Here is a 24578-nt window from a genome sequence, read left to right as displayed (position 1 = left end):
CCACACAGTCATGGGTAAACAGTGAGTACAGGAGGGGGCTAAGCACGCATCCTTGTGGGTCCCCTGTGTTGAGGATCAGCGTAGTGGAGATGTTGTTTCCTACCTTCACCACCTGGGGGYGTCCAGGACCTAGTTGCACAGGGCGGGGTTCATACCCAGTTCCTTGAGCTTAATGATGAGCTTGGAGGGTATTATGGTGTTGAAGGCTGAGCTATAGTCAATGAACAGCATTCTTTCATAGGTATTCCTCTTGTCCAGATGGGATAGGGCAGTGTGCATTGCGATGGCGATTGCATCATCCGTGGATCTTTTGGAGCGGTATGCAAATTGCTGTGGGTCTAGGGTGACAGGTAAGGTGGAGATGATATTATCCTTAACTAGCCTCTCAAAGCACTTCATGATGACAGAAGTGAATGTTACAGGGCGATAGTCATTTAGTTGCTTTCTTGGGTACAGGAACAATGGTGGACATCTTTAAGTAAGTGGCGTCAGCAAACTGGGATAGGGAGAGATTGAATATGTCTGTAAACACTCCAGCCAGCTGGTCTGCACACGCTCTGAGGACGCGGCTAGGGATGCCGTCTGGCCCGGCAGTCTTGTGAGGGTTAACACACTTATATGTCTTACTCACGTCGACCACGGAGAACGAGAGCTCACAGTCCTCGGGAGCAGCCTGTGTCGGTGGCACTGTGTTATCCTCAGTGGGTGAAGAAGGTGTTAATTTGTCCGGGAGCAAGACGTCGGTGTCCACGACGTGGCTGGTTCTGTCTTTATAATCCGTGTTCTAAGTAGTGACAATGTATGGAATAAGGTGCCATTTGGGACGCAGACTTGCTGAACTCTCCTGACCTATATCTCCTTAAGCACAGCTGTGTGCATCATCACCAGCCATAGACATGTACAGGAAGCAAGTGTAGACAAAACTAATGCTGGTTATAAAACGCTCTGTTAGAGTTGTTGGATTGGCTCTTGACGGAAGGTTTATCTCAATGTATAATCTGAGCAATCAGACTAGTGCATGTTTCACAAAGTCCTTTGTCTCAACTACTGGTGACTCCTTGGCCTCTCTCCTTCCCTCACTGTGTTTTCTCTGGCTTGGTGTTTGATGCTACAGTGAAACAGAACAGACTGACTGTTGAAAAGTGAGGAGCCACAAAGGTGAAATTCCTTGACGTGCTTCACAAACAAAGCAGTGCTATCTAAAGCACGGAATGAGAAGAACCTAGGAGAAGTGTGGAGCCACTAGTCTTCTCTCTGAGCGACAAAGCTGTACTTTCTCTGATCTCCCACTAGTCTAAAGACCAACATGTTTCTTCCCTGCAAGCCCAAAGGCAGCCATCAATACAGCATGACTTGTTTCTCCCTCAGCCACAAGACTAGTTGTGTGGGTAATGGGCGTCTTGTGACAATTATCTCTCTTTTTCGCGCCTTCTTTCTTGCTCTCTTTCGTTCTCTCGCTCTCACAGAATCTCCCCATCTCCTCTCCCCCTCTCTCTCAGCTTTCCGTTTTTACGGTTATTTGGTCTCTTATTCACACAAGGAATGCTCAGTTAACCTGACAAGTGTTCCTGCCTGCATCACAATGCAGTTACTCTGAAACATCACTTCAATCTGCCTTTAGTAAATGCTTCATGTTAACCAAGTCTAACGCTGATGTGACCTTCGTTGCTCCATAGCTTATCTGTAGAGGAATTTCTTCAACATGCAGGGGGAATTTCCTGTGTGTGTGTGTGTGTGTGTGTGTGTGTGTGTGTGTGTGTGTGTGTGTGTGTGTGTGTGTGTGTGTGTGTGTGTGTGTGTGTGTGTGTGTGGTGATTCTCTGCATACAATATGAATTCCTCCTCTCCAATGTGTGAAACTATGCATCCTTTGTTCTCTGATTCGTCCTCACCTGGCTAGTCATACACGCCTGTTAATTCCTGTTTAGGGTTTTGATGTGCTCAGTGGAGTGAGAATAGCTCCCTCCATGCAAACAGTCTCACAACAGCTTCATTACCCCCCCCCCCCCCCCCCCCCCAGCGAGCCACAGTAGACACACACTATGCGTCCCAATGGCACCCTATTCCCATTGTAGTGCACCATTTTTGACCAGAGCCCTACGGACTAGGGTACCATTTGGGTCGTAACCACTGCCGCTCAATGGGGAGACCATATATCACTTCTTGGAATTCACACCCTAAACTGGTCGAAACAATGGCAATATTACATAGTCAGTCAGGTCTAGAAAAAATACAGACAAAACATCTAAGCATATGATTATGGTATTTATTTGGTACTGCGTATATGAGGTGTGTGTTCCTACCCGACTTTGATATGATCTAGAAGCTCATATGAAGGATCCCACCTTCGCTCTGCTCGAACTCTCATTGGCACCGCACTCCACTGCCATGTATGTGTGCGTCTGTGTGTCTGTGTGTCGTCCAGCTGATGCGGTGCCACGTCTCATATGCTTCCCTTACGTCCTGTGTCAGAACTGCCACCACCCAGCCCCCCCCCCCCCCTGGCTGACTAGTTCTACTGATCATGTTGATTGTGTTTAAACACCAAACATCACAACTGCCGGTATTTGTTGGACCAGCGCCTATGTCAACTCAGCTTATTTTTACAGGAATCCTAAGCCGGTCTCGGGGAAGGAGTATATACTATACCGGGACTCTGAAGTGGTAGTCCGACTAGGTTAGAGGAGGAAACCACTAAGCTACGTTTATGTATAAACGAGAGCTTGACCTCAGCAAGGAACACTCGCTGCAGGTCGTTGACATATATCCCCTCTCAGCTACACTCATTAAAACAGCATTTAAAATATCCGTCTTTTCTCACTCTTTCTGGGACAAGGGAACAGTATCTGAACATTTCCCAAACGTGCCGTATCTCCATATTCTGTGATTAGTCTGGTTTTGTTTACTGCAGAAGTCATTGCTATGCAGATGAATAGTATGTGTGTCATGTTGATATGTGCTCCGCCCCTTCGCTGCTCTGTCAGTGATTGTCTGGATATCGGAAATGGCTGCTCGGGAATTAAGTGGATCGCAGATGGAGCTTTTGAGAGTAGAGACTGGAAATCTCATTTTGCGCCTCCGTATTGTTATTGCTCTGCTGGCTGCTCTGAAAACGGCTTAGCTGGGTGTTTTTCTTTGGGCTGGCCCTCCACTCTCATTGCCTGTTTATATACAGACAGTACACCAGGCAGTCAGAGTTTCCTTTGCTTTACACTGTCTGTCTCAGACTGGGCTAAGGACACCCCGTATCCTGTCAACGTCATCCTGTCAGTGTTTTTTTGTGTTTTCAGCCAGTCGACAGGAAAGTGTGTACAGTGCAATCGAAAGTATTCAGACCCCTTGACTTTTCCCACATTTTGTTACGTTACAGCCTTGTAATATTGATGTGGAAAAACTAATTTTATCCATCTATACACTATAGTTTTTTGTTTTTTTTACATCTTTGCAAATTTATAAAAAATTAAAAAACAAATACCTTATATACAAGTATTCAGAGCATTTGCTATGAGACTCAAAATTGAGCTCTACGGACAATTCCTTCGACATCATGACTTGGTTTTTGCTCTGACATGCGCTATCAACTGTGGGACCTTATATAGACAGGTGTGTGACTTTCCAAATCATGTCCAATAAATTGAATTTACCACAGGTGCACTTCAAGTTGTAGGAACATGTCAAGGTTAATCAATGGAAACATGATGTACCTGAGCTCAATTTTGAGTATCATAGCAAATGCTCTGAATAATGTAAATTAGGTATTTTTTCATGTTTTTTTGTTTTTTATGTTTGTCATTATGGGGTATTGTGTGTAGATTGAGGAAAACAATTCATATAATCCATTTCAGAATAAGGCTGTAACGTAACAAAATGTGGAAAAAGTCAAGGGGTCTGAATACTTTCCGAATGCGCTGTATGTGCCTAGCTAGCTAGTAGTCAACAGCTTGGTATGTTGCCTTCATAATTGCCAGTCTAGCAGGAAAAATGAGGCCTGTTTAAGATAGTAGCAGTGGCAATGATGTGTGCGGTATTGGCAGTCTGCTTGACTGTGAGACTTAATTTAATTCACTAGTAGTTGTAATTGGATATAGTGCTCCTTAATGATCCTAAGAACACCTGGGGCTCTCTGTATACATACTGTCTCACTTCCCCAGAAATGGAACCAAATCTAGCCTTAAAGCTAGATTACCCGTCCTGTGTTGTGGTAAAAAGCTGAGGGATGGGCCTGGAGAAATGCAATCACTCTCAAATTCATAGACATAGCTATGGATACAAGGACTGACCATCCATGATAGTTTAAACCAGGCTATACAGTCTTTGTTTACATTATTATTATTATTATTATTTACAAATGTTGTAAAAACATTTGGGCTATTATTTTGGGTTCTGATGAAGTATGACAGTTGACCTAAGCCCGTGAGGCATTTATAAGTTATATTCCTGAATGGGCATATATAATTCATTTTTAAGTCAAAAAATGAATGTAGCGACTAAGGATTCCAGCTTTAAGAGGGGTTTCCTGAGAGGGGTTACCAAGCCAGTGACACAGGACCTGCTAGTCTCTCTCTCTTAGATTTATTAAAGACTCCTGTAGGTATTTGAAGGCTTGCGTGTGTTTCCGTGTCTCTGTGGCTGCATGTCTGTGTGTATCCGTAAACAATCAGCAGTCCATTTCCAGCAGGAGCACACTTCATTAAGTACAGTCTGCCCTTCTGCTACACAGGCCACTTCATTTACACTGAGAGCTAGATGGGGGGGACAGACTTGGATTGATTTTACTATTCAAGTTGAATGAGCCCACAGGCCCAAGTGTCGTTGGGGTAGATTACTAARATGAGGAAACAAACAATGACTCGGCTGAAAAAGAAAACTCGGCCTGTCCTGTGATAAAGGGAGTAGTGCCATTTGGGACTCAGCCACGGCCTGCGCTACCTACCTGCCTGTAGCCTGTCTTGTCTTCCCAGGAGCCATTAAACCTCAGCCCTGACTTGCATATATAGTGTTCTAACCACTTGGTTAGGTTGGGAGGAAATGTACGTCCTGTTGGCACAGGAGGAGGGTAGTGCCATGTTGTGTTTTTAAGTGACTTTTGACAGTCTTGAAAGTCTCTTTTAGTTGCTGTAGGGTTATTGAGTATGCTGTATATGCGTATCTGAAGTGCAAACGGTCATATTTGAGTCACTCATATCACTATCAAGTATCAACCACCATCTTGAGCCAGCAATAGCCAGCAGCAATAACCAGCAGAATGTATATCTACTGTAGTTTGATCAAATTATGTTAGTTTTTGCAGACAACATATTTGAGTAACTCAAATCACTCGCAAGTCCCAACCACCATCTTGAGCCAGATGCTGGGTGGGTGCGTTGTGGGGCCCTATTGCCCCGAGCCAATAGTTTAATGATGGAGAACAGACAGTGTCTGCAACTTTCCCCTCAACATTCGCTCCCTGTCCCTGTGCCTTGCCTGGGGGGAGAGACAATGTCTGCATCCCAAATGCCACACTATTTCATGTTATAGTCACTTCTTTTGACCAGGGCCCACTGCGCAGGTTAGGAAAATGGAATTGTCATTCAATGAATAAAACAGAAGTCCTTAGAGAAGCTGCTATTGAAATGTGGCAGTGGGACTCGCCTGAGGCATCTGTGATGGTGAATGTGATTCACATCCTCTTCAAGGAACATCGTGTTGTCTTGGGGAATAGAATGTGAATATTGTATTTTTCTTTACCTTTTCATAAATATCACCCTCTGTCAGTTTCTTTCTTTGGAGAAAGGCTGCGCTCCCCTTTCTCTGTCTACACAATATCATTTACGTGTAACCCACACGTCTCAAACCCTTTAATCGCGCTCAGAAACCAAATGACAACCCATAACTCCTGTTAACTTCTCTGGGATATGTGGGACGGTAGCGTCCCACTTGGCCAAAAGCCAGAAAAAATGTAGCGCGCCAAATTCAAATATATTACTATAAAAATCAATCTTTCATGAATCACACATGAAAGACACCAAATTAAAGCTACACATGTTGTGAAACCAGCCAACATGTCTGATTTTTAAAAGGATTTACAGGGGAAACACACCAAACAATTATGTTAGCTCAGTACATAGCCACAGAAAAACACAGCCATTTTCCCAGCAAAAGATAGTAGTCACAAAAAGCCGAAATAGATAAAATTAATCACTAACCTTTGATGATCTTCATCAGATGACACTCADAGGACATCATGTTACACAATACATTTATGTTTTGTTCGATAATGTACATATTTATATCCACAAATCTCGGTTTACATTGGCGCCATGTTCAGAAATGCCTCCAAAATATCCGGAGAAATTGCAGAGAGCCACGTCAAATAACAGAAATACTCATCATAAACTTTGATGAAAGATACATGTTTTACATATAATTAAAGATACACTTGTTCTTAATGCAACCGCTGTGTCAGATTTTTTAAAAACTTTACGTAAAAAGCACACCATGCAATAATCTGAGACGGCGCTCAGATAAAAACAACATTTCTCCGCCATGTTGGAGTCAACAGAAATACGAAATKACATCATAAATATTCCCTTACCTTTGATCATCTTCATCAGAATGCACTCCCAGGAATCCTAGTTCCACAATAAATYGTTGTTTTGTTCRATAATGTCCATTACTTATGTCTAAGTAGCTACTTTTGCTRGCATGTTTAGTGCACWTGTWCAAACGYTCGCGCAGATACAGGCAAACTCGGACGAAAACTTCAAAAAGTTATATAACAGGTCGAATAAACTGGTCAAACTAAGTAGAGAATCAATCTTCAGGATGTTGTTATCATATATATCCAATAACGTTCCAACCGGAGCATTCCTTCATGTCTGTAGAAGTTATGGAACGCAAGGCGATATCATGAGGAAAGCGCATGACCAGGAACTGGCACTCTGCCAGACCAATGACTGAAACAGCTCCCATCCGGCTCAACATCACAGTATAAGCTTCATTCAACGTTCTACACACTGTTGACATCTAGTGGAAGGCGTAGGAAGTGCAAACAGATCCATATCTTACAAGGAATTGAATCGGCGATGAGTTGAACATTGACCAGTCTCAGAATTCTCACTTTCTGTTTGGATTTYTTTCTCAGGTTTTTGCATGCCATATGAGTTCTGTTATACTCACAGACATCMTTCAAACAGTTTTAGAAACGTCAGAGTGTTTTATATCCAATAGTAATAATACTATGCATATTTTAGCATCTGGGACAGAGTAGGAGGCAGTTCACTATGGGGGCACAATTCATCCAAAAGTGAAAATGCTGCCCCCTATCATAAAGACGTTAAGCAGACGTTAAGCATAGGACACGTTTCTATGAGACATGCTCTGTAGCCACTGTGAGCTTAGGCTGAAGGACAACAGGACTGTGGTTCAGATAGGCAGCGTAGCCCCCACCACCTCTCACCAGCAAACAGTGCACTGTCATGGCAACAATGACAGTCTAACCGTATAACCGACGGTTATGGATGAAGAACGTCATGCAAATAAAATAAGTCATGACAGGTAAAGAAAAATAAACGCCATCTACAATTTCATGACCGACACAGCCATCATTTTTAATACTGAGGCGAGCTGTTGCCGTGGCTGCTGTTGCCGTGGCTCCCCCACTTCTCCGGTATCGCTGTCGGCTCTCTCGCGTGTCGGGTCTCCTGAGTCACTCCGGAGTCCTGGCTCTACTGAGACAGAAGATATACAGTACAATAGGAACAATGCCCAGAGTCGGGGCACAGTGAGAGATGGCAGACTGAGGGGTATAGGGCTTTGTGCATTTTCAAAGGAGAGCCGCACCTGTCGTGTCTACCTGGCCATTTTTTTCAGGTTTGAATAGCAGCAAATACACAGGCTCTAATAGGGACTGTTATGTGGGTTACCTGTCTGGGTCATGTTTCCTACTTACCGTTTTTGAATGATTTAAACCATACCACTCATTTCGGCGTGGAATGGAACATCGTTCAACATCTGTTCCGATAGGACTCCAGAGGCTTGGTTTGATGGGATGTCCAAGTGCTGTCACAGAGATCCTATAAATCAATATAGGAGTTCTATATGTAATTCTATGGCTGTTGTCTTGTGTTTTGCAGGATGAGGAGGAGGAGAACAGCAGGATCGAGCCGATTGGCCGAGCTGATTCCTGTATGGACCATACCCCTCTGAGGTCCCTAGAGTAAGTTCCTCAGAAAGTTTTTCAATTACAGATAGAGGACTATACGTCCCAATTGGCACCCTATTCCCTATATAGAATTATGGAATATAGCCCACTWTATAGTGAATAGCGTGCAATTTGGGATATATCCAGGGCTTTTGGGCCTGCTTCTGCCTCAACCTAACTACCTCTCTGATCACCTGATGTTGATCACTAACAAGATCACTAACAAGTAAAGGAAGTAGCATTCACATGTAGCAGGAGAATGAGTGCCAGTTAACTACCTAAAACCTCTGAGCAGAACCTAACCACACACCACTGCTGCTACCGTTTCTTCTCCATGTTGTAATTCATGTAAATAATATTTCTAGATTCAGGACAGGTAATATTTCATTCAACAGGTTTGGAGAAAGTMTTTTTAAACCCCTGGCTAACGTTCGTTGTGGAACTCGAGTGAACCAAACATCATCATCATCAACCATAAAACTGACCCATGTGCTGTTCCATTGTCTTGGTGATATTAATAACTCTTATTGTTTTCTAACTGTCATTAACTCTCTTGCATGCCTCCAGTCTAATCTGCAGGTACAGTATGTCGTTGATATTATTTCACCCAATAAGGACGGTTTCCCCACCTCTCAAAGCAGTACAACGATGTTGTTCGTATGCGTACTACCTTTATCCTACAGGAAACAGAAACACTATGGAAAGTCAATGGGTTACAGGTCAAAGAACACAAGAACAACAATGTTTTAAAACACATTTGATACAATTTACTGAATAGAACTATCAAATCGAAATCTAAACCATATCTGGGGGGAAAATCGAAATCTGAAAGACCATCTGAAGGTTTAGAAATATGTGTATAGATATATATGATATGTACAAATATGTATACATAGTATTTATGGAAACCTACCTTGACACTCCTTAGAACTGGGTCCTGAATGATGCGTTTCTGTGACCTGGGATGTGGGGAGAAGCCCTGGTGTGACGTTCATCCCTAGTGCTTCAGACAGACATGTTTTCTATTCATTTCTGCCTGCTCTGTTTGTTATGGTTTCTTCCCCCTTCCTTACTTCCAGTTGTTTTGCCCGTATGTGGTTTCACCCTCTCACCCCCTCCTCATCCATCATTGTCTCACAGTGACATTGTAAAGCTGGTAGAAGTCTCCAATGATGGCGGGCCCTTGGGGATCCATGTAGTACCTTTCAGTGCCCGGGACCGCAGGTAAAGCCTTCCCACTATTACAGCACCTGACAGACAGACAGCAGGCTCACTGACGCTATGCAGGCCTGACACTCGGAGGGAGGGAGGGGGGGGGACAGACGGAGAGGGAGGGAGAGAGCTTAGTCTGCCATGGCCCCTGCATCCTCCTCATGTGCCCCAGTACAACACACACACTACACATGGATCTACACTTCATACACCTCATGCTCACACATCATGAAGTGATTAGCTAGTTTACAGTGATCAATCATGGTTGTTCAGTGTTTGCAGGTGACTGTCATGTTCCTCCGTGACTCCCGTCTAAAGGATTTGACATGATGTGAAGGTTGCGTCATACACATTTCAGTTCCACATACGTCTCAGAAGAGACGGAATCATTTATTTACTGGTCTTGCACTTATGTCCACTAGCACAGACTTAGGTTTACAGTTCCTGGTCCTGGTCATGCCAAACAGGACAAGGAGTGGCATGATAGCATAAACAGACTGGTACCCAGGCTAGCTTATTCCCTCCAGATTCAGAGAATCTTCCAGCCGAAGTTCTGGAAAAGCGGGGGATTTTGGGAAAGCCACGGCATCTCGCAGTGTGTCTACATACCTGTGAATATGAAGTTATGTTTGAATAGTTTTAGCACATTTATGGTAATTTGGTTGATTTACATTGAACCCTGGCCTACTCGGCATTCAATATTTCAGCGAAGTCAGCATTGTTTAGCAGTCAGGAAGCCTGGAGGAGGTTTAATATGGCGGATTACTGCCCTGACATCTGAGGGCTTCCCGAACTCAAATGTGACGGAGCAGCATTTCTCTAAGTCCTACGTCTTACTGTCGACCTGACCATTTCTCCTGTCAGAATGATAATGTTTGGCATTTGGCAGTTCAGTCAGGAGCTGAACTTGGAATTCAGATAAGAGAAAAAACAAGCACACCTCGCTATAGCAACTAGACCCATGCACTTAATGTTTTGGAAGACAGAAGAAAATACACTTTCATTGAGTCACCAGAATTAGAACTGACAAACATAACGCCACAAATAGTCCCTCTCATATCTCACACTCAGCCAGCAAAAAATTATGAAAATGTTTGCACTCACTAATAAATTAGTGAGTGCAAAGTCACTCTGGTTAAGATGCTTAAAATGCTCAATTCTAAATGCCTAAAATGGATATTAAAACCATACACCAACCAGTGTTCGCCAGTGGCCTCAGTGAGGATGCAGATGACATGAAGGACATGTTGCTACAGTAAAGTGTTGGTGATGTAGAGCCTAGACGTTTGCTGTAAAGCTTCAGTAGATCTCTTCCCAGGCCTGCTCTGAGTCTCATTTTGAACCCTGAGGCCTMTTGCACAGCTGCCAGCAGCATTAAACCAATTTCTGCTTCTGAATGTTTCCAGGACTCTAGGCCTGTTGGTCAAGCGCCTGGAGAGGGGAGGCAAGGCGCAGGAGCAGGGTCTGTTCCAGGAGAACGACTGCATCGTACGCATTAATAATGGAGACCTGCGGAACATCCATTTTGAACAGTAAGACACCTGTATCTACCGAGCCGGGGTGGACCACCGGTCCTGAGCCCCCTGCCCGCCAGTCCCTCCCCTGCTCCTCTCCCTCCATCTCCTCTCCACGGCTCTGTCTTCTAACCGGAGCAGGGCCTCTGCTGCCGCCGCTGTCTGTTGCAAAGCTAACCTCGTTCCTGTTTGACTCCTAGGTTGATCCTACTGTTGGGTCTTTGTAAAATGGAGGATGGCTGCCGTTCCTCTCAGCCTCTGTCCTCTCCATACCTTCAATCCTTTCTATATCCCCATATATCTATCAGCTCCATCGTCTGCTGTGAATACTAACCCCTCCCTGTTTGACTCTTAGGTCAAGCCTACCTTCAGTAGGCGCTACCTACTCAGCATCCATTCCTTTGTCTCGCAGCTCCATTGGCTCCCTCACTACCACTGCTTAACTTCCATAGCTTCTGGTTTTCAGTGATCTGTCTCTCTCTCTCTCGTCCTCAGCTCCTCTGTCTGACCAGATCCTAACACCCTAGCTAACTGCTGCTTCCTCCCATCCCACTCTGCTGCAGATACTGTTCCATAGAAATAGAATGAGTACTTCCTGCTTTACGCCTGTGGGTACACTCAAAATGGCCTGCCATTATGGTGTCATTGCCTTGAATGGGGAGCCCATTCTATTCATTCTAGCTAAAGCTTCTGACTACAATGTTAAGTCTCTCTTTCTACTCTGTGGTCTACTGTATGTCTATGTCAACATCAACGGGCTGTGTCAGGTTTTGTGCTTTTCAGAAGCATAGGCACTACTGTCATGGATTTTCTGTGCGCACACACTCACTCACAATAAACCTATGGCTATACTATAGCACTCCCAGCCCATTCCTTAAAGATATAACATATAAGCTTTTCTGACATTTAGCATGTGTAAAACTGTCTGTTTTCATATATTTAATTCAACCCCAGTAAATAACCTGGGATGGGAAACAGATTACATCTTGTCTGGGACTTGATCTAGCCTGAAATTGGGAAGTCACTGGGCGATATCTATTTCCTTTGGGAATATTATTAGTGGCTGGGAAAACAGCTAGGAATTTTGGCAAGGAATTGCAGGGTCATTGGGAGTGGGGTTATGATGTCTGTTCAGCTTTTTTTGAGAGGAGATGTCTACATCCCAAATAGCACCCTATGCCCTATATAGTACACTGCTTTTGCTCAGAGCTCTATAGCCCCTGGCCTAGGGTGCCATTGGGAGCGCATCCGAGATGACTAGCAAAGTCAACTTTACTGTACTGTAACAGGTGTGGCGAACAAGACTCCTGCTATGGCAACATTAAACTCAATAGATGTTTTCAGTTCACACCTACCTTACCTCATKTTGAAGGTGTTTAAAAGGGTTTCTCTCCAATCATTCTATGAAAAGCCCATTCCTTTCATCTGTAGCCAATTGAGGGGTTACATGATAAAACCTGGCAAACCTATTCTAAAACTGTACATGGTTACTTTCAACAGGCTTTAATCACTGATACACAGTGCAGGTGGACCACCACTAGTGTGTAACGTGTCTGCGTGATCCACCAGCCCTGTTTTGACTGTAGGGTTGCAAAATTCCAGTAACTTTCCCAAAACCTGGTTTTGGATGATTCAGGTTTCCAGAAAACCAAAGGAATGTTGGGGAAATTACCCGCGATTTTGCCACCCTGGTTGACTGACTGTTGTTTTGGTTCTGCCTCCCTCAGAGCCCAGAACATGTTCCGCCAGGCCATGCGTTCCCCGGTCATCATGTTCCACGTGGTTCCCAACCTGATGAAGGCCCAGTACGAGCAGCTGTCACACAGCGAGAGGAACCCCAACGTGGCCTACTCCTCTGGACGCTTCAGCCCCGACTCCCTAGCTAGCGAGAGAGGCAGCACCACCTCAGGCCTGGACCACACCCCACAGGTCTCTCTCTGTTTTATATATTCGCTGTCGTTGCTTTTGGAATGCAAGGCACATTCCTGTGAAAACAGACAATAAAATACTGTCTTATCTTAATTCACAGTCCCGTGGTCCCCATCCCCACCCTCACCCGGAGCAGGGCGACGCCTACACCCCTCTACCCCACCCCCATGGGGGCTCCATGGGCAAGCCCCCATCGCACGCCCCCTCCCCTCACAGGGTGCTCAACTCAACCCCCACGGCGGGCTTCACCAAAAAAGGTTGGCAGGAGACTCAACATCCAGCTCAAGAAAGGTCAGCATCCATCACACACACACACACACACACACACACACACAACACACACACACACACACACACACACACACACACACACACACACACACACACACACCTAAAGATCAGCATCTGTTTAACCTCAGGAGGGCCGTGAGCTTTTCCTGACTGTGGCCATCCCAAGGCCCAGAGTTTTTTTTTTTCTTCAGGTCAGTTCATGTGGTCAGGAAAAGCTCCTGGTCCTACATATTGAATGGTCGGAAATCCATTCTTCACAGAGGTGGTTTGTGATTAGCCCGACAGAGAAAGCATCGCTGTAATCCTCTCCAGCCATGGTGGGTCTGAGAAAATTGCATTCTTTCCTTCCCTTATTCTAAGAATTTAGCTTCTCAGCCTCTCAGAAGAAGAATAACTTGTGTTTAGGTTTGTGTGATGAAGTTCTATGAATAAATTATTCTTCTATTTGGGACTTCAAAGAAGATGTTGTCAAATTGTTTGTTTCAAAAGATATATTCATATTATTACTGTCACTTCAAAATAAATACATACAGTACCAGTCAAAAGTTTGGACACACCTACTCATTCAAGGGTTTTTCTTTATTTTTACTTTTTAATAATAGTGAAGACATCAAAACTATGAAATACCACATCATGTAGTAACCAAAAAAGATTTAAACAAATGAAAATCTATTTAATATTTGAGATTCTTCAACGTGCCACCCTTTGCCCTGATGACAGCTTTGCACACTCTTGGCATTTTCTCAACCAGCTTCACCTGGAATGCTTTTCTCAACCACCTTCCCCACATATGTGCTGAGCACTTGTTGGCTGCTTTTCCTTCACTCTGCGGTCCAACTCATCCCAAACCATCTCAATTGGGTTGAGTTCGGGTGATTGTGGAGGCCAGGTCATCACTCTCCTTCTTGGTCAAATAGCCCTTACACAGCCTGGAGGTGTGTTTTTGGTCATTGTCCTGTTGGAAATCAAATTATAGTCCCTAAGCACAGACCAGATGGGATGGCGTATCGCTGCAGAATGCTGTGGTAGCCATGCTGGTTAAGTGTGCCTTGAATTCTAAATAAAACACACATTGTCACCAGCAAAGCACCATCACACCACCWCCTCCATGCTTCATGGTGGGAACCACACATGCGGAGATCATCCGTTCACCTACTCTGCGTCTCACAAAGACACGGTGTTCGGAAACAAAAATCTAAAATTTGGACTCATCAGACCAAAGGACAGATTTCCAACGGTCTAATGTCCTTTGCTCGTGTTTCTTGGCACACCTGTTAATTGAAATGCATTCCAAGTGACAACCTCATGACAGCTTTGAATTCTCTCAAACTGCATCATCAAGGCAAAGGGTGGCTACTTTGAAGAATCTCAATTATAAAATATATTTTRATTTGTTTAACACTTTTTTGCTTACTTTTCTTAATGTTTTATTTAACTAGGCAAGTCAGTTAAGAACAAATTCTTATTTACAATGACGGCCTACCCCGACCAAACCCTAACCCGGACGACGCTGGGCCAATTGTGCGGTGCCCTATGGGACTCCCAATCACGGCCGGTTGTGATACAGCCTGGAATCGAACCAGGGTCTGTAGTGACGCCTCAAGCACTGMGATGCCGTGCCTTAGACCGCTGCGCCACTCGGGAGCTTTATTGCTACATGATTCCATACGTGTTATTTCATAGTTTTGATGTCTTCACTATTATTCTAGAATATAGATAAAAAAATAAAGAGAAACCCTGGAATGAGTAGGTGTCCARAATTTTGACTGGTACTGTACGCTTCTCATTGCTCTTTTAATGAACAGACACACACATCAGAATCATTCAATGTAGCCTTAAATGTCAATAAAGATGGCCAAAAGGCCTCCCACTTTTGCCTGAAACGGTAGAGAAAATGTGTACCCGATCCAGATTGATCCATTCATTCCTAATTCAACACATCTCTGGAGTGTATGTGGTGACTGACAGCTGGACAGAGTTGGCACAGCACAGGCCTCTGCAATAGGAGACACACGCAGGCAGGTAGGCAGGCCATAGGAGACCAGTTGTATGTGCCGGCACGGGCAACTGGGGGAGACAGAGGGCTTGTTGCTAGGCAGCCAATCGTCTGCGTAGTGTACACTGTGTCAAAAGGCATGTTGAAAATCAACGGGCCGCTCTGTATGGCACACTAGCACTGTGTAGGGATCTCTTCACTGCCTTGGCCAGGTATGATGGATGTGTCCCAAACAGCACCCTATTCGCTATAGTGCACTATTTTTGACCACGGCCCATAGTGCTCTGGTCAAAAGTAGTGCACTATGTAGGGAATAGGGTGCCATTTATACAGTCCCCACAGACCACATTCAGGTGTGTATCATACTATTAGGTTTTTATTCACTTCCTTTTGAAAGGAGGCCTACATAAACATAGCACTGTTAATAACATCCACGGCCTCTGGCTTGTTTGTTGTGTTTTGAGTGCAGCAGACTGAACCTTGTTTGGTGGATAGATTTAGTTGGTTTGTTGACATCTTAAAGGGATACTTCAGGATTTTGGCAATGAAGACCTTTATCTACTTCCCCAGAGTCTGATACCATTTTTATGTCTGTGTGTGCAGTTTGAAGGAAGTTGTGACTGGAAGTCTATGGTAACAGCTAGCTTTTACCATAGACTTCCAGTCATTGTGCTAATGCTAGTTAGCAATTGTGCTAACGCTAGTTAACAACTTCCTTCAAACTGCACACGCAGACATAAAAATGGTATCCACGAGTTAATCTGACTTTGGGGAATTAAATAGAGGGCTTTTTTTGCAGAAATCCTGACGTATCCCTTTAAGATGTCAACAAAACAAACTCACTGGCCTTATCACAAAACCCAAACTCTAACACAATCAATCTGGGGTATTAGAAAGACTGAGCTAACGTGTCTTGAAAGATCCAGTGTACCATATGAAACACATTAATGCTAATGCCATTTACCGGTAACTATAATACGTGCCCGTCCTATGGTGGGAAGTTGATTGGCTTATTGACATGGAGGGGATTTAGATTGCTCTGAAACAGAATCCTCAGAGTGTTCTGGAATCCTGTCTGTGTTTGCCTTGCTTGCATTACCATACACAGCTCAGACAGTCAGACAGAGGGATTAGGCTTGGCAGACATTCTCCTAATGATCGGACTGTGGTGCCGGTGGGAGAGGAGAGAGGGATACCATCCTCAACCTCTGGACTCTGGATTCAGGCCGGGAGGATTCCACAGGTCAACACTGAGACAAAACGCAATCTTTCATACTAGCTGTCCAGAATCCTTCCCATGTTGCATTTTCACTTTGTAATGCCTTATGGCCATGTCTGAATACCCATACTTGCGTTGTAAATAGGCTTTTTGGGTATGCGAATTGAAAACGTTTTATAGTAAGTGAAATTTTGAACATTTAGTATGCTTTAAATGCCAGGATGTCATAGCCATTTTTGCTTTACATCTAGAACTCGCTGCGTCCTATTGAGGAAGATAATGGTCTTTTCCGACCCACGTGTTTGACAACAGCTGATAATCAAGAGAAGGGGTCGCAAAATGAACAGATGGCGGGAAGCAACGCAATTGCAAATTAGATTACACATTCTCGGTATGGGTGAGCCTAGTATGTTGATATTTGTTGCTTACTGCGTACATTTCCACTAAACGGTATGATCTAAATACTACAAAGTATGATTAATACACAGTATGTCGTTTTAGTAAGTAGTAGGCAAGACAGATTTCAAACACAGCCAGAATGTCTTGCTGCTGTGTAGATCTGACTGTACCTGTGATATGAGGGGAGTCAAAATGTGACAGGCATTCTCKCGCGTACACATCCTCCTGTTTCGTACCTTAGGTCCAGAGGGTCTGGGTTTCAGCATCACTTCGCGCGACGTCCCCATYGGCGGCTCGGCGCCCATCTACGTGAAGAACATCCTGCCCCGAGGAGCTGCCATCCAGGACGGACGCCTCAAAGCTGGAGACAGGCTGCTGGAGGTGAGACCTGAGACCAGGGGATACATCAGTAAAACGCTCTCATTGTCTGGTCACCCTGTTTCTAGATCTCTGTTCCCAGTGGTTTATGTTAGCCTCTAATACGGTGTGACGTCTGGCACGTCATGATGTTTAGGCTCATAATAGTGTYTTGGTAGGATCAGTTCAAGTGAATGGCAGCGTGTTCCTCAGTGTGGGATTTAGGGGTCAAAATCGGAATGTGAATCTGTATGTTACTAATTGCCGTATGTGTTCCAGGTGAATGGAGTGGACTTGGTTGGTCGGACCCAGGAGGAAGTGGTCGCTCTGCTGAGGGCCACGCCTATGGGAGGAGCTGTGGGGCTGGTGGTGCTACGACAGGAGGAGACCTTCCTGGTAGGTCTCTCTGCTCCCCTAACACCGCAAACTCTACATTCCCTCCTCTCTAGGATGCTTAGAGTCYCCGTTTGTCATAATGTCCCCTACTCTCAGGAAAGTGTGTGTGTACATCAATATGCATGTCTTTGGGACCTGTGGTTGTGTGCGTCTTATACCCTGTCACGGTTAATCTCCCAAGTTCCCCAGTAAGTATTGTGTTTTCCTTCCATTCTCCTCCTCACACAACATGCCAATGCAGCATGCAGATTGATTGTGCTACTCTGTCTCGGCGCTACTCTTTATTATCCTGGGGCACGTCCCAAATGACATCCTATTCCCTACATAGTGCACTACTTTTGATCAGAGCCCAATGGATCCTGGCCAAATGTAGTGCACTATGTATGGGGTAGGGCGCCATTTAGGACGCATACCCTGATCCAAGTATTCTCGGTGGGAACCTGTAGCGCTCCGCTCCCTCAGAACAAATTGGATAGATTGATTGATGGATGGGTGAGAAAGCGGGCAGGTTAGGGACAGACTGAGAAATGCACTTGTTGTTGGGTGGAATATCAATCAGATTCAGAGCCCACACAATAGGTCCTGTTCAAAAGTAGTGCACTAAATAGGGAATAGGGTGCCATTTGAAACGCAGACATGGTATGTTGTCAGAGTGACTAGAGGGTGACTMCTCAGTTGGAGATTATAATGGCTCATGCCATGTAATGTGTTTATATAGACACTTCGTGTGTTTTAATTTGTTTTAATTGAAAGGTTTTGTCAATACACATGTTTTTTTAATGAAACAACACATCTGGGGTTCTGTTAGTGTGTCTGATGAAAGGAATAGGGAGAGTTAATGCTGGTGTTATTGCTGAGGTCTAAATCATAGTGTCTGTGTTCCAAATGACACCCTATTACCTACAAAGTCCACTACTTTTGACCAGGGACCCTGATCAAAGTAGTGCACTATAAAGGGAATAGGGCCTCTGAGGTTGATCAGTATTTACTACCCAAGTCACTGGCTACTATACGATCTCCCAACCAAACCATCAGTATGCTTCTTTAACACCCTGGCTGTTGCGCCAGGCTGAGTTATAGAACAGAGTAGCACTTAAATCCCCCCTGTTGTGATAATAATGGGCCAGAGTTTTCTCCTCTCACCATTAGTGGGTCCCAGCAATCAGCACCAGCACCCAACAGCAGGTTCAACCAACCCCCCCAACAGTGACAGTTATTACAACTGAAGACGCACACACCCTATTGGCTGGCTGTCACTCTGGGCCAATCATTCTGGCTGGGCTGAGTTAGATGTTGAGCCCAGGGGCGTTCATCCAGGCCTCATCGGGATCAATACTCATCTTTTGATTAGTCCAGAGCCTTTCTTTCACTCAGGAGGATGTGTCCCAAATAGAACACCCTTTTCCCTATGGGACCCTGGTCAACAGTAGTGCACTATGTAGAGAATAGGGTGCCATTTGGGACGCAAGCTCGAGATATCTGTCTGCTATCTCGTCTGACACATATGACGGGGGGGGTATAAATATTACACAGCGGAGAGAGAACCGCTTCTACCCCCAGGGGGAACACAGGCCTGGTTCTTCTGACTCTAGTAGTGGGGAAGAGAGCAGGAGCAGCTACTCTGAGTTATTCCCAGCCCCCAGGCGATGATTACTGATATGCTGGTAATATCCACAGAAGGGCTATAGTGGTACATGTGAGTATGTAGTTTGGTAAAGAAATGCACTCTGTTGGAATGTGTGAACACTGGGTAGCCCACTTCTACTGCACAGTCTACATTAGGTCAATGGATGATGATTATTAGACGGTAGTTTGGATTTCTGTCAGTCTACTCCAGGGGTATTCAAATGTGAGCCTGGAGGTCCAGAGAACTGCTGGTTTTCTGTTCTACCTGAACAATGAATTGGACCCACCTGGTGTYCCAGGTCTAAATCAGTCCTTAATTAGAGGAGGAAGATGAACATCAGCAGTGGGACTCGCTTCACGGTCCAGATTGGAATGTGTCTGACGTGCTCCTCCCTCAGTTAGATTTGATGTACAGTATTGCTGCTAACATGTGTAATTGACTACTGTTGTTTCTTCTGACCCCCTGTTTCCTCTAGAATGCAGAGCCCCAGATGCAAAGCCCCAGAGATTTGGTAAGAGTCACTCAAACCCTATGTTTACCTGTTACCTGTCCCCTACACTGAGTCAGTGGAGGCTGGTGAGGGGAGGATGGCTCATGATAGTGGTTGGAATGAGTGGAATGGTATCAAATATAAAGAAACCATTCATTCTCTTCCAGCCAATACTTTGAGCCTGTTCTCCGCTAATGCCACCACTGTCCCTGACCCAACCACCCCGGCTGCCTCTGCTAAACACCCTGCCCGGCTCCTGTAGCATGTTGTCCTGCGACACTGCTTGAGTAGAGGGGAACTTACTTCGTCTAAAGAAGGGGGAGCTCCATGCATCAACCTACACTGGCATAGAACATAGCTGTACTCTCAACAGTCCTTTGTAGTGTAAAGGACGGCATACAAAACTCCCAAGACTATGCACGTCACTTCTAGTGCAGGTCAGATTGTCCTCTGCTTTGCCAGTTAGTAACGTGGTAGATATTTTCAGGTGTGTAAGTGTCAAGCGTCGACCGTTGTCAAAAGTGATTAATGTATGATGGTGTGCAGTCAAACTAAATGTACTTTTTTGCACAATTCTGCATGTCCCGTTATGCACTGAGTTCAGTAGAGTACTGTAGAGAAGGGTGTATTTTCACTACTTGGATAATCTGCTCAGGGACACGCCCAGTGATGCAGTGCCATTAACAACCTGGCCACACTCATCGATGACTTTCTCTGAATGCGGTCGAATGCTCATTGTGCTATTTGACTTTGTTTGGGGACATTGGGAGACCATTTACATTGCTTTTACGTTGCTCTCAACTGATGAGAGAAGCCTCATCATTGACTGAGCCACTGTGTAGTAGGACTCTATTTAAACATAGAATTGGGTCCTTGTTGTTTTCACCACCTCTTTTTTTTTTAAATGACATTTTATTTATTTTGTTGAACCTTTATTTAACGAGGCAGAGTGTTTGTTATTCTGGGTTGTTATACTATCAAGGTGATTCGTTATGAACTATGTCAGCCAGCCATTCTCAAGCTTTATTGACCAGCTAATTTGGTGCTTCTGTGACGTGTTCAGTTTGCTCCTCACTTCACGCTCCTCGGTTGGAGAGCGAGGTAGCAGCCCAGAGTGGGCGTTCCATGTTCCCTGTGCTCCTGTGATACCTGACAGCTGCCTGCATTCATGGTTCTTCTAAGCGCGGTCTGTGGCCAAATGGAGAACGGTCTCGGGTATGATCACAGCTGGCATATCAAACCCATTGTGCCTTCGTCTCCTGATGATCTAACTATGGGTTTACTTCAGGGTGGTCCTTCCCTTTCCAGTAAACCATTCATACCAGACCAGGAGGTGTGTCATGGCTGTTGTTAGAACGGCCTCATTTGGAACGGCTCCGGAGTGTTATCGTTGTGCTCAGATGAGACACAATCCAGAGTTGGGCACCTTAGATCCCTGAGTAATCTCTCACTCCTGTGTGATTCTACAAGACTCGCCGATGAATTCCTTCATAAAGTTGGCCTACACGTTGTACACCTTAGATCTCAAGGCTGTCTCTCTGTCTCTCTCTCTGTCTCTCTCTCTGTTCTCTTCTGTCTCTCTGTCTCTCTCTCTCTGTCTCTCTCTCTCTCTCTGTCTCGCTCTCTCCTCTGTCGCTCTCTCTGTCTCTCTTTGTTCCTCTCCTCTGTCTCTCTCTCTGTTCTCTCTCTCCTGTCGCTCTCTCTCTGTCTCTCTCTCTCTGTCTTTCTCTCTCTGTCGCTCTCTCTATCGCTCTCTCTCTGTCGCTCTCACTCTGTCTCTCTCTCTCTGTCGCTCTCTCTGTCGCTCCTCTCTCTGTCCTCTCTCTCTGTCGCTCTCACTCTCTCTGTCGCTCTCACTCTCTCTGTCGCTCTCACTCTCTCTGTCGCTCTCACTCTCCTGTCGCTCTCACTCTCTCTGTCGTTTCACTCTCTCTGTCGCTTTCACTCTCTCTCTATTGCTCTCTCTCTCTCTGTCGCTCTCACTCTCTCTGTCGCTCTCACTCTCTCTGTCGCTCTCTCTCTGTCTCTCCTCTCTCTGTCTCCTCTCTCTCTGTCGCTCTCTCTCTGTGTCGCTCTCTCTCCTGTCGTCTGTCTCTCTGTCTCTGTCTCTCTGTCATTCTCTCTGTCTCTCTGTCATTCTCTCTGTCTCTGTCTCTCTCTCTCTCTCTCGTGTATGATTTTACAATCCTCGCCAATGAATCCCTTTGTTCTCTCCTTCCCGGCATATTCCCTCCATAATGGGCTCCACAATTATACACAGCAGATGTTATCTCTTGTTAGAGGCTTTGTTCCACACAACTCTCAACAACACATGAACTTCACTGTTCTGTTGTGGTGGCAGGCAGACAGCAGCACTGAGGCTCTGATACTAGTACAGAACATGGGCTCTGGTCAAAAGTAGTGCACTATATAGGGAATAGGGTGCCATTTGGGAACCAGTCTGTGTTTCCGGGTAGGAGACCGTTTTAGCGCATTAGCCCCCCCCCATCTCATCTGAATGGCCCTCCTCCAGTAGCTGGATGGAGGGAGGGAGGAAGGCAGGGTGGGATGGAGGGAGACTGGGGGACGGGGGAACGAAGCTAAGAGCTCCACACGCCAAACGGCACGCTCTCTCTGTACTGGACCAATTAACCCGAGGCCTCACTTGAAGCCATAGCAGCCTGCATCCACTCTCCCATCCCCCCTCTCACTAAAACAGGTCGAACACACAGAGACAATAGGCAACATCACCTTGACCCTCCACATGAATTAGCTCAGCACTTTGGCAACGTTAATAATTAATAAACGTAAAGTCGCTGTTAATAATTGATTATCTCTGTGTGAGGTGGGGGTTGCGGGGTCTGCCGTTACCCAGAGGTGCATGCTATTGTTGACACTATGGGGGCTGTTGACACTATGGGCCCTGGTCAAAAGTAATACACTATATAGCCAATAAAGTGCCATTTGAGATGCACCCATGAACAAGGTTAGTTGCCACTCCTGCTGACATTTCTGGGGTTTGTTGCTTGTGTGGCATTGGTACCATGGAATGACGAGGCCTGCGGTGGTCTCTGGTGTGTGTGTGTGTGTGTGGAATGTAACCACAGGTCTGACTGTTCCCCTCTCCAGCGTTGCTCGGTGAGGGAGGCCGTGTCGGCCACGGAGCCCCACTGGCTGACTGAGGTAACCACCCACAACAGTGTGTGCGTCCCAAATGGCACCCGTGTCCCTATGTAGTGTGATCCTGTAGTGCACCATACAGGGCAAAGGGTGCCATTTGGGACGCACCCAGTGCCTCCGCATGACATCATCCCTCTGCTCTGTGGGACTGAATCAATCAGGAGCCATGAAGCAAAGGTAACACTTTGGACTGTTGTGCAGCATATTGAATGAGAGTCAGTTGGGCTGTTCATTTGGGACTGCCTAAGTAACAGTAAATGTGGCCGTGGGTGGGTATGCCCTGTGATCTATACGCTCTGTCACTCTGCTGATTTAGGAAGTAACTGCCTTTTCAACACTGATCTAATACATGTAGGCTATGTCTCAAATGGCACCCTGTTCCCTATATAGTGCACTTCGAAACATGGCCCATATGGCTTTGGTCAAAACTAGTGCATTATGGCCTCCCGAGTGGTGCAGCGGTCTACGGTAGTGCTAGAGGCGTCAGGACAGACCCGGGTTCGATCCCAGGCTGTGTCGCAGACGGCCGCGGCCGGGAGACCCATGAGGCGGGGCACAATTGGCCCGGCGTCGTCCGGGTTAGGGGAGGGTTTGACTGTCTGGGATGTCCTTGTCCCATCGCGCTCTAGTGACTCCTTGTGGCGGGCCGGGCACAGTGCACGCTGACTTCGGTCGCCAGTTGTACGGCGTTTCTTCCGACACATTGGTGCGGCTGGCTTCCGGGTTAAGCGAGCAGTGTGTTGGACATTAGGAAATTGGGGAGAAAAAGGGGTAAAAAGTTGTTTTTTTAAATAAGCAGTGCATTATATAGGGTGCCATTTGCAATACACATTAGTGTAAATCCACTGCTAATAATATCCGTAATAGCTGATATCATCGTGAACTTCTTGTTCTGGTGGTATTATTAGTTACACTGAGTTACAGAAAGTTGATTTTGAAAAGGCATCCGTGCCAGTTACCATGTAATGTAATGTAAAGCCAAGCCACGTTGATCTATGGTCACACAGACACATTTTCGACTCCGATGAATAATTGTTGTGGCTCTTTCTGCCCCCGCGCTCTGCCTCGCGTGCGCGCGCACACAGTGTTATTTGTGCCCCCGTGCAGATGCGACTGCATTCATGTCTCTAGTGTGTGAATGTATGAGTCAATCAGAAGGCCCAGTGACTCTAGTGGAGAACAAGCTCTTGCCTTAATTAAAGTGATGTTTCAAGCTGCCACCTGTTCCTGCGTATACAGCACGCTGTGACTGGGAGCAGCTGCTAGCTGGGTAATTGCCATCACACAGCCACAGTATAGAGGAGGAAGAGGCCATGGATGGATCTGGAGTCTCATTCTAATCTGAAGCCATTCTAATCTCGTGTGTACTGCGCGAGATGTGTGGATGTTTAGGCGGATGAGGCAGGGGCTGTTGCTCTTTGTGAATATGCCTCAGAGATGGGAGTTATTTAAAAAAACACATGACCTCGTATAACGGTGATTATGCAGGACTGAAAGGTGACGTCCTTTTCTTTGCTCACAGTTCCACTGTGTTTAATGACTCGCCCTCCGTGAGGAATGTGACGGTGTGTGTGTGTGTGTGTGTGTGTGTGTGTGTGTGTGTGTGTGTGTGTGTGTGTGTGTGTGCGTGCGTGCGTGCGTGCGAGTCTCTCTTTGTGCACCGCACACACCTCCACATCAGTCTGTCTGGACACCTCTGTCTATCCCCCAGGTGTTTGATATTCATGGTCTATCAGCATGCGGTCTAAGGCAGATAGTGAGAGAGAGAGAGGAGAGCTGCTTTAAAAAAAAAAAAGAGCCTCAGAAGC

The 24578-nt window shown here is 45.6% G+C and overlaps 1 protein-coding gene across 1 annotated transcript in view; it reads left to right on the top strand.

Annotated features, from left to right (window-relative positions):
- Window positions 1–24578, top strand: part of LOC111956389 (partitioning defective 3 homolog) — a 253578-nt gene that overhangs the window by 128360 nt on the left and 100640 nt on the right. The window contains 9 exon segments of the mRNA XM_023976856.2: window positions 8114–8196; window positions 9322–9405; window positions 10800–10925; window positions 12635–12836; window positions 12937–13086; window positions 13088–13127; window positions 16983–17122; window positions 17378–17494; window positions 19597–19632. Of these exon segments, the coding sequence (XP_023832624.2) occupies window positions 8114–8196; window positions 9322–9405; window positions 10800–10925; window positions 12635–12836; window positions 12937–13086; window positions 13088–13127; window positions 16983–17122; window positions 17378–17494; window positions 19597–19632 (978 nt within the window).

Source organism: Salvelinus sp. IW2-2015, linkage group LG32, assembly GCF_002910315.2.
Source record: "Salvelinus sp. IW2-2015 linkage group LG32, ASM291031v2, whole genome shotgun sequence".
Classification (NCBI taxonomy): Eukaryota; Metazoa; Chordata; class Actinopteri; order Salmoniformes; family Salmonidae; genus Salvelinus; species Salvelinus sp. IW2-2015.
The sequence above is the reverse complement of the archived record's forward strand: the minus strand, read 5'-3'. Positions and strand labels throughout refer to the sequence as shown.